This window comes from Polyodon spathula, unplaced genomic scaffold, assembly GCF_017654505.1.
Source record: "Polyodon spathula isolate WHYD16114869_AA unplaced genomic scaffold, ASM1765450v1 scaffolds_3667, whole genome shotgun sequence".
Classification (NCBI taxonomy): domain Eukaryota; kingdom Metazoa; phylum Chordata; class Actinopteri; order Acipenseriformes; family Polyodontidae; genus Polyodon; species Polyodon spathula.
In genome coordinates, this window is record NW_024475126.1 from 1 (window position 1) to 11000 (window position 11000).

Here is an 11000-nt window from a genome sequence, read left to right on the forward strand (position 1 = left end):
TCCATTAACTACATTTTACTGCCTGAAAGCACGTCAGTAAATAGGGGAAACAGTTGATTGGTTATTGACAGGAGGCTGTGAAGGTGTCGGGACAATTTCTCTGTCCAGGTGAAATGACGCAGGGTGTGCAAGACAGTGATTTATTTAATTTAGTTTAGTACCAGATTTCATATTTTAAAATGAAAATACATGTTTGATAAAACATGTGTTTCTTTCAAAACTGAACATTTGTCACATGTAATAAATGAATGTGTAGTGAAGAACAATTGTGTAACTATTTTATTAGCTGTAGCTACTTTTCCTCTTGTTTTTTTTAAAAGGTGATCATTCATAGAGAAACAAATGTTCCTTATTTTGAAAAAAATGTTAATTTAAAGACTGAAGAAAGCCATTGAATAGATGCCCCCTTGTTTCAAACACAGTTGCCCTTTTAGTGCAAACATTGTGCAACAATGGCTTGCTTACTGACCAGTTAATGTCTTATTTCACATTTGTGTTTTTTGTTATTTTTTAGGCAGCTATGTGTTATGTACATGTGGCGGCACTTGTAGCTGAGTACCTTAGAAGAAAAGGTAAGTGTTTTAAAATCTCAGTATTAAGTTTATATATATATATATATATATATATATATATATATATATATATATATATATAAACTTATCTGTTTGCGGTAGTCTGTAGAAAACATTTGACCTTTTCAAGCTAAATATAATTTAGCTGTCATTTTATACCAGTTATTCCCTGGGGCCACACACTGGATCTTTTGATATCTAGTAGAGCATTAACCATACTCTTTTGTCATTGCTCAGGCATGTTTAAACAGGGCTGCTCAGCCTTTCGAGTGATCACCCCCAACATTGATGAAGAAGTATCTATGATGGAGGATGTCGGCATGCAGGATGTTCATTTCAATGAGGTAGGATGTGATAGGTAGACTACAGTACAGGATGTACAATTGTAAACTGGTTCAACTTTATTTGAACCTTACAGACTTCCCTTTCAAGTTCTGTTTCAAATGTGGACTGCCTTGGGCTTTGTGCTGCCTCAGTTCTGTCCTGTCATTCACAGATTTCATCCACAATAAGGGTTAGGCTGCACATTACAATAGGTCAGGTTTGAAAAGATACTTACCCAATTTCTTTCTTGATTTTTCTATAAAAAGTAAATCTGTAAAGAGCAGGCTAGTGGTAGAAAATGTTTGGAAAAAGTAATGATAGCATAACAACTTGGTCTTCAGTTCTACAGGAGTTGCTAGGGTAAGACCATGTATATGGTGCTTAATAAATAAAGAACATTCGGGGGGAGGGGACTCCCCACTGAAAAAGTTCAGATTTCACTTTCGCTTTAAGCAAGCAGAAAAATAAATAATATAGGTGATTTGACTCGTTCTTTCAACACAAATTAACTATGACCAAAACCATTCTTGTTAATCTTTCCCCACAAAATAGTAACTAACTTGAAGATAAAATGATGAAATGTGCAACATTTAATCTACTGCTTGAAAGAAACATAACTGTTTGGGTCTACATTTAGCACATACCACTGAAGGATTCTAATAAATGTTTCTTAATAATAAAGAGTATATAAACTCTGATAGTGAAGAGGATCAACTGCTGTTCAGAGTTCAGGTTTGATGAACAACACATGCCAGTGCAGAAGTTGAATGTGTGATGTCTGCAACTTCTTTCTGATAACTGACTTGCTGCCTCAGTACATTTTTATCGGTAGATTAGTTTATACAATCAACACTGAACTGTCTTTGTGGTACCTGTTATCCACTGTACATCCTTGAAAAGAAGCAGTGAAATGGTTTCTAAGTGCTTATCCGACCTCCCTAGTTATCCTCCGACAGGCTGAGGACATTTAGAAAGACTTCTAGTAGAAACGTATGTCATTGATTTTTACATGCAAGCCTTTAAAGGAATGTGGTATAGGTGTGACATATCAGATTTATCTAAACAAATGTGTTCTTTTGTATATTTGTCCAATAGGTGTCACTCTGTTTCTCTAGGTACTTTCACGTCTGATTCTGAATTAGTTATTTCTGGTGTCCCACAGGGCTCTGTGTTGGGCCCTGTACTATTTCATATTTATGTGCTGCCTGTAGGTCACGTTTTGCTGTAAGTTTTAATTTTTATGCCGATGTAACCCAGGTTTATTTTTCTTTTAAAACTAATTTTGACTGTATTGCTGATATAAAAAGATGCATGCATGATCATTTCCTTCAGTTAAATTCTGGCAAATCTGAAATTTTGCTACTGGGATCTGTGAATCGTTTGCACAGAGTTACTTTCTCCTCACTGTCATTAGATGGTTCTGATATTAAAGTCAGTTCTAGTATTAGGAACTTGGGTGTTATTATGGATTCCTCCTTAACCTCTGAACCTCATGTACACAGTGTTGTTAGGGCAGCCTTTTTTCATCTCCACAATATTGCCTGTTTACGTCCTTTTCTATCATCAGTGGGTGCAGAAAGGTTAGTTCATGGGATTACTGCAGTGCTTTGTTCTGTGGCCTTCCTAGTAATACTCTTAGAAGGCTCCAATATGTTGCTTGTTAACTTGCTAGCCTATAAAGCTCTAACTGGCACTCCCTATATACCTGCTGACAGCCTGCGTTCCTTTGAGGCTAGTTTGTTTGATTTTCCTCAACTCCATGCTGTGCACTCAGGGTGACGGGGCTTTTTCAGTTTATGCACCCAGACTTTGGAACGCCTTGCCAAATTATATTAGAAGTTCAAACTTCTTTAAAGACTTACTGTTTTAAATGGGCTTTTAACTGTATATTTAACGGGTTAACTGTACCTTTTCTTTGTTTAAATCTTGTTTAAATTTAGTTTAGAACACCCCTGTGTCCTCAACACAGCTCTTAGGCTCATCTCCAACCTTTATCCTTATGAACGTTTACCCTGGTAAAAGCACAGAAATTGTAATAAAACAGTGAAATCAAAGATAAGAACCGTAAAGCACAAAAAACATGGCAAACCAAGGTTCATACATGAAGAGCATGGAAGAACTGCCAACTTTGATTAGGGGCCAAGTTTGTCTGATTAACCAGAGTAACCCCATTAGCTTGTATGTTTTAATGGCTTGAGTAAAGTTCTGTGTTTATTAGTGTTCTGGGATGTTAAAGCCTAAAACTCAAACTCAGCAGGTTGATCCAGTCCTGATTTTGCTATGAGTTTAATACCTTTTGAGCTTGATACCTACACAGTGTGGCTAATCAAGCTTGTAGGGAGTCATTAATTCAAGTTATGGAACTGTGACCCTTTATTAAGTTACACTGTGTAATTATGTTCCCTTTCAAGAACTCCTTGTTGTGATTGTGCCTGTAAAGGTGCTTTTAGTAAGGGAAACAAAATGAGGTTGCAAGGTTAGTACATGAGGCAGATCTTAAATTATCTTCACAGCATTAACTCAACACAAAAGGGAAATGGTTATCAATGGTGAGTTTTATTAACTGGTGAATAAGTATGTGCTTCAGTTTAATGCAAGAACTGTTTTAGTGTATTTTGAAGTCCTAGTCATGGTAACTCCTATTATGTGTCAGTTTATGTAACTATGTTGTTGCAACAAGCTAATAGATTATATTGCTATTCAAGGTCATGTTGTTTTCCTGGGGTGGGGCTGGGGTTGACTGAAGTGCAGTAGTATCTTAACTTTGAACAGGTTTTAATCACTTTCAAACACAACACTTCTGAGGTAAAACTGTAATAAATGTTTTTATAATATCCCATAGGAGGCAGAACTATATGTCCTATGGACAAGGCAGATGAATGGTCAGCAAACTCTTGTTTAAGCTTTACTTCATATTTAGAAAGTGTGTGTGTATATATATATATATATATATATATATATATATATATATATATATATATATATATATATATATATATATATATATATATATTATATATATATATATATATATATATATATATATATATATATATATATATATATATATTATATATATATATATATATATATATATATATATATACTATATCATTCATAGTTATTACTGTAAGTGAATTGACTTGTTGTTTATGATTACACCAGCCCGGCTATTCTATACAAAATGAAGAGTAGGTTTTTTGGTCTTCCCTGCACATTCCACATGCTGTGGTGTGGCTATACCAAATTGCAGCAGGGTTACTGAAATGTTATGATATTATTGCAGGAAAGGCACTTATTGATTTTTAGTCTTCATGGCATGGTCAGGCACAGCCTCCCCTCACAGCTCTGCAAGCACTCTTAACTTGAACACCCCTGCAATTCATTCCACATGATAATATATTGCTATTGGTTAGCCCGTTCATAACTAAAGTTGTGCCGACCTGAGGACACACGTGTTTTTTTTTGTTTTTTGTTTTTTTTTGGTGTATTCTGCACATTGTCCGTTTCATTTCTGCAATACAGATACATTCTTTGCACTGTGATATTGGGCAATCCTTACTACGCTTGTGTGATAAAAACTGTTGTGATATACTGGTGTACTCAGGTGCCAAAACCATTCAAATCCTGGTTCACGGGACCTCCATAGAAGCAACAATGTGGAAAATCACAATATAACCTGTGCTTTTAATATGTAAGGGTTTCAACATAAACACTTAACTACCAAACATAACTGCTGAAGCAGTGCTACATCTATTGCACTTGATTGCTGTTCCTGGTGTTTTAGTGCTTCATCAATGGTGGTTTTCTGTTTGAACAGGATGTGCTGATGGAGTTGCTGGAACAGTGTGCAGATGGGCTGTGGAAAGCTGAGCGCTATGAACTAATAGCTGATATTTACAAGCTCATCATCCCCATCTATGAGAAACGCAGAGATTTTGAGGTACTGGCTTGTAGAAACTCATGTTTTTATGTATTACAGGTCAGAGTTTCAGTTGTAATGTTTGGTGAAGCACAATTACCATGATCCTAGAATTGCGTTGGTGTTAATTTTAGTTATTTTTTTCTTCTCGTAGAAACTTGCCCACTTGTATGACACGCTGCACCGTGCTTACAGTAAAGTGACAGAGGTTACCCACACAGGGAAAAGGCTTTTGGGAACATATTTCAGAGTTGCCTTTTTTGGGCAGGTGAGTAAATAAGAACACAGTGTTGGGTGGAAGTACTTTGTAAATAGCTTGGCTGAGAACTGAACAGTTTCTTTTGCTGCTACAAGAACCTTACAATGCCACTTTTCACAGAAGGTTCAAGAAAATCCATCACTGACCAGTTTTCCCTGGTTGGTTAAAAATGTCAATTTATATATCCTGTGGTTACACTATGTAACACAATTTTTGTTCCTGGGTAGTAAGTGTTATTTCCTAATTGCTTATGCCTCAAAAGTATAGAAAATGGCTATTATTCCCCACAAACTTTGCTTTTGTGACCAGGACAGTGATAGTTCAAAATATCACTATTTCCAATGGGAAAACGGGCAAATGTGTGTCTTTTCGTTCACATAGTCAGAAAAAAACAACATATGAATCCAAATTAACATGTATTTATACTAAAGTAATACAAAGATGACTACAGAAGATTTAGAAGTGAGTAGTTTTTCGAGATTTACAATTATACTGTATTTACAGATTTACAAAGAGATACTTAGAGATTTAAGTTCTGTATTTGGTTGTGTTGTGAGAATATAATTAAAAAATGATGTAGTGAGACCCAGGTTTTTTCAGCAGTCAGCCCCATCATGCATTTCCTCTGAACTATCGTAATAAAACTTTCTGCTTTTTTTTTTTTTTTTTTTTTTTTTCTTCCTTTAAGGCAGCGGTAAGTTCTGCAATGGCCCTGCTGACAAACCTGAAGCAGCTTGAATGCTTTTATTTTGGTGTGCTATTTTGCTTCTAGACCAGACTGCTTTTTTTTTTCTTTTTCAGCCATAGTGTAGTGCTTTGAAGTTCACATCAGCTGCATTGACTTGTACTGCAGCTTGTTATATGAGTAATAGCAATGCATGTAGCTGAAAAGTGCTGTAAAACTGTTGCCCTTCTCTCCTGTGCATTTTTAGATTTGTATGTCTTTGACTTCATTAATATCTGTTGCTGGTTTGAGTTGCTGCTGTTCAGGTGTTATGTTGAAGCATTAAAACTATTTGTTTTGTTTTTTGTTTTGAATGCAGATTTTGTGATTGTGCAATGATGTGTCTTCTTATTAGTTCTTTTTACATTTTAGTTTACACAATTAGCTTAGGTACTTGCATCCAGAATACTATAAATAACTTTTGTTTTGTTCTTTATTGTTTTACAACCCTGTAGCAGTACCAGTTTACTGACAGTGAGACAGATGTGGAGGTAAATGAATGTTAGCAAAGCAAGTAATGCAGTAATCGTACTGCATTAAAGCTTATGGTTTTGATGTGATTCTGTGAGTGTAGTCAGAGTCCACACCCCACCTGTGTTCCATTACCTCCCTGTAGCTCATCCATTTCAGCACTGTTTTTTTGTTTTTATTTTGTACCCGGAACATACATATTATTTTTCCTTAATACCTTGGATCACAACATTGTTTCACATAAGTGCAACATATTATTCATTCATCTAAACCAGCTTTAAAATGGAAAAATAAAGATGACTTTGCTAAACAAATTGGACAGGTATTTTCAGAACATGCATGAAATGGATGTTAATCATTTTTTTTTCCTGAAGTAGAAAAGTAATTCCATGCTGCTAACAGTTCCTCCTGTAGTATTTTGCTGTAGAGAGATTTAACAAAATGTAAGTATAGTTCCTAGGTGCCAACGCAAGGTTGATGAAAACACATACATTGCTAAACAAGGTGTACCCATCAAACTCAACCAAAAGTCTGTGTTATCGTTTCATATTATATTTTGGCTGCTTCGGTTAATTCAACTATTTACTAGCTTGAGGTTTCACGTTTTAAATCTGCATGGACAATATTTTGCGTTTTTGTTTATTGAATGTTTTGTCTTGCAATCTGTATTATGAAATCTGCAGATATCTTACGTTTTGAAACCTACACAGGATTTTCTTTCCAGAACAGTTCAAGGGTCAATTGGATGGGAAGTATTCTAAATGTAATGAATGAATGACCATGTAAAAAAAGGAAATAAATCTATACATCAAGGACTATACTCTCTGTCATGCACACTAGTCAAGGTCAATATTTGTACTTTGAACTGTTACCACTTTTTTTACCATGAAGGACCTTCGTATGTAAAATCCATTGGGTATATCCACAAAATACTGTATGTGGTTCATTATCTGCAAAGGTGATTTGCTTGTAGGTCTTCAGGTTTTTCCCTTTATTTGTATTCCCTAACATTTCGGGATTTTAATTAATTACATTTTTATATTATATATATATATATATATATATATATATATATATATATATATATATATATATATATATATATATATATATTGCGATATATTATATAATATATCACTGCCTATATTCGCTGTCGTCCACCGAGTTAAAGACGTTGTGTTATGTAAAATAATTTCAACAAATCCAAACAAAAGCCGTTCTTGCAATGAAACACGCCGGAGCATGGTTTTATTTGAAAACAAAACAAACAGAACACAAACAAAAACTAAACTAAACACTTATATTTTATTTTCTCTTTAAACTAAACAGGGGCAGGCTAATTCTGCTTACCCTCAAAAACAAAGTCTCCTTTCAATTTTAGAGTTCTCCGTTCGCTCACCGTCACGTCTCTTCTCTCGCTCTCCTCTTAAATACCCTGCACCTGGCTCTGATTTCCAACTAACACCAGGTTCAGGGGATTACTAACCAATAAAACAATTAAGACAGTTGGTTTATGTTGTCTTCACATTTTATTATTTTAGTTTCCTTTGAAACCATCAGTACAACCTTTACGCAGATGGAGTGTGCATTCCTTACAGCCACGGCCTCATGGCTGACCAAGATTGCTCTGGAATGTACACTCCATCACATATATATATATATATATATATATATATATATATATATATATATATATATATATATATATATATATATATATATGATTTATGTTCCATACATTTTGTTTTTCATGTTTAATTTATAGTCACTGTATTTGAAGCATACATTGTGGCAATCAAATGGAATGGATGATTGATAGATCTCTAGTCTTTGAAGCTGTATTATTAATATAATATATTTTCTGGGATCACCATTCTTTTTATTTTGCAGGGATTCTTTGAGGATGAGGACGGCAAGGAGTACATTTATAAAGAACCCAAATTCACACCCCTGTCTGAGATCTCCCAAAGACTGCTTAAACTCTACTCAGACAAGTTTGGCCAAGAGAATGTCAAAATAATTCAAGATTCTGGGAAGGTAAGGGGAATGTTCTCTTCCCTTTAAGTGTGGGGCAATACAAGGGCGTAAGGTCTGTGAACGTGCCAGCAAAATCCAAAGTTCATAAGATAACTGGAACAGGATTCATAAGTGATACGACTGCTGTGTTTATGTAAATTGGGCTTTGCATTACCATTTATTTCATAGTTTTATTCAGAACTGTGTAGTCAAACAATAACACTCATTTTCACATGCTCTGCCCAGCATCTATAATTATAAACAGGACCATTTCTACATGTGCATAAGTTACAAAGTTAAGCAGGAATTGCTTTGTTTCTATGCTATGCAATAAATATTAGTAAGGCTGTCTTTTATGTCTTTAAGCATCTGGTCTGGAAATGGCCTTAAACTAGTTATAAGTGAAACTTGAGCACACATCTTTAAGCATGTATTCTTATTGTAAGTTTGCCTAGCACATGAAATTCCCATTCAATAAAAAAGGTTTTTGGTTTAGTCAGTGATCCTGTCAAGTTATTCCAGACTTTTTTATTATTATTCTGCCAGTTTCTAATAGTAGATATTTTTGCTTAAGACTTGACCTTTTAAGAATCTCCCATCAGCATTCACTGGTATGGGAGGGGGCAACAGCAACAGCAACTGCTTAATAGAAGGAAGTCATTAGTTGATGGTACATATTGTATTTTCTAATAATCAGAAACATGCATATTTTGTATTATAAAAACATGCACCCAGAAATGTTAGCAATAATACTTTTGCCTGTCAAAAATAAAAATGTCTTGGCTTTATTAGTTTATATCTTGGCTTTAGTTGAGGTTCATGCATTATCTTTTTCTTTAACCAAGTTGTGTGTGTGTGTGTTTTTTTTTTTTAATAGGTTAACCCAAAGGACTTGGATTCAAAATTTGCATACATTCAAGTCACCCACGTGACTCCTTTCCTTGAAGAGAAAGAGCTGGTTGACAGAAAAACGGATTTCGAGAAGAGCCACAACATCCAGCGTTTTGTGTTTGAGATGCCCTTCACAGGATCGGGGAAGAAACGAGGAGGCGTGGAAGAGCAGTGCAAAAGGAGGACCATCCTAACGAGTAAGTGTTGTTTTAACAGGAATCGTACCATCTACTTTATTATGAGTATGAAGAGGACATTCAGTTACAAACTGCTTGTATCCAATAGACGGCTTCACACTTGAAAACCATTGGTCTTCAGAAAGTGCTGCTGCAATATGTTTCTGCTTGAAACTGCTGAGCAAGATTATGCGATCAAACCCTTTGGACTGTATTTTAGTAACTCTTTTGGTGTGATAATACTGCTTTTAAATAAATAATTAACCTGGTAAATTCCTGAGACTGTTTGATAAATGTCACTAATGTTGTGGATTTATTGTTTTACAGCCATCAAAATAGACTTTATCATCAGTAGCTGATTTAAAGCCATATACCGTGTTTGCAAAATGAGTATTTTATTGTTTTTACCTGGGTACTGTTATTTAGTCATACTTTTTGTGCATTCATCATTACATTGTCAAGGTGAATAAAATGTGTTGCTGTCCTCCTAGATCAGGGATGTCCAATCCTGGTCCTGGAGGGCTGGTGTCCCGCCTGGTTTTTGTTCCAACTGTGTCCTAAATTACTTAATTAGAACAATAATTGGTCCAATTTAGTAATTTAGGACACAGCTGGAACAAAAGCCAGGAGTAACGCCAGCCATGCAGGACCAGGATTGGACACCCCTGTTCTAGATGTTTTATCAATCCTTATTTTTTTATTTTTTTAATTGTGCTAATATACAGTGTATAATATACAAACAAAAGCTCACACCAAAGGCCTGTACTAGTCCTTGGGTTTATCTTTGACTTGAAATGACATATTTTAACTGGAAGTTTTTATGTACTTTGTATGTTTGTAACACTGGATTGTTTGTGTGCACTTCATTAAAGAACAGTGGTGTAGACTCTGGCTCGGTCGTTTACCAAAACCCACTTTTTTAGAGGTTTTAGCAACAAAAGAAATTATTAATGAAGATCCCCAAAATATTTTCCTGTTAGATCCTATGTGGGATCAAATCTGAAGGACAAAACATTTATATTGGTTCTATAACGCAGTTCTAAGAGTTAACTGTTCGTGTGGTAGTCATTCACAATTGTATTTTTTTCATTCCATTCTAGCTACGCATTGTTTTCCATATGTAAAGAAGAGGATAGCTGTCATGTACCAGCACCACACAGATCTGAACCCCATTGAGGTGGCTATTGATGAAATGAGTAAGAAGGTGGCAGAGCTGAGGCAGCTGTGTTCCTCCCCTGATGTTGACATGATCAAACTACAGCTGAAGCTCCAGGGTAGTGTGAGTGTGCAGGTAAGGACTCTCAACTCCGTAAAAAAAGAGAAATTACTATACAAACAATTTAGGCCATCTAGGTGTTTAAGGACTGGTTTATGTATTTCTGTCAAAGAAAGAAAAATTATTATTTGTACTGGTCCGGTATACAGTGACTATAGGAAGTATTCACCCCCCTTTAACATTTTCACAGTATGTTGTGTTACAACCTGAATTCTTGATGCATTTAAATGTGATTTTTTTTTTCTATTTCCCCTTTGATTTACACAACCTACTCAACACTTTCAATGTGGGAAAAAATGTGGGGGTGAAAAAACTAATTAATTAAAAAACAAAAAGTTGTAGAAAGGCACAGATCAGGGGAGGGGTATA

At 35.2% G+C, this 11000-nt stretch overlaps 1 protein-coding gene across 1 annotated transcript; it reads left to right on the forward strand.

Moving 5' to 3' along the window:
• Nucleotides 1-514: 514 nt before the first annotated feature.
• On the forward strand, nt 515-10805 carry LOC121312141 (dedicator of cytokinesis protein 9-like; the record flags this gene model as incomplete). Its single annotated transcript, XM_041244132.1, has 9 exons — nt 515-572; nt 810-916; nt 4717-4839; nt 4973-5086; nt 5766-5771; nt 6257-6292; nt 8163-8309; nt 9166-9376; nt 10456-10805. Coding segments are annotated over 9 exons (1152 nt in total), but the record flags the coding sequence as incomplete, so codon positions are not given.
• Between the last annotated feature and the right edge of the window lie 195 nt (nt 10806-11000).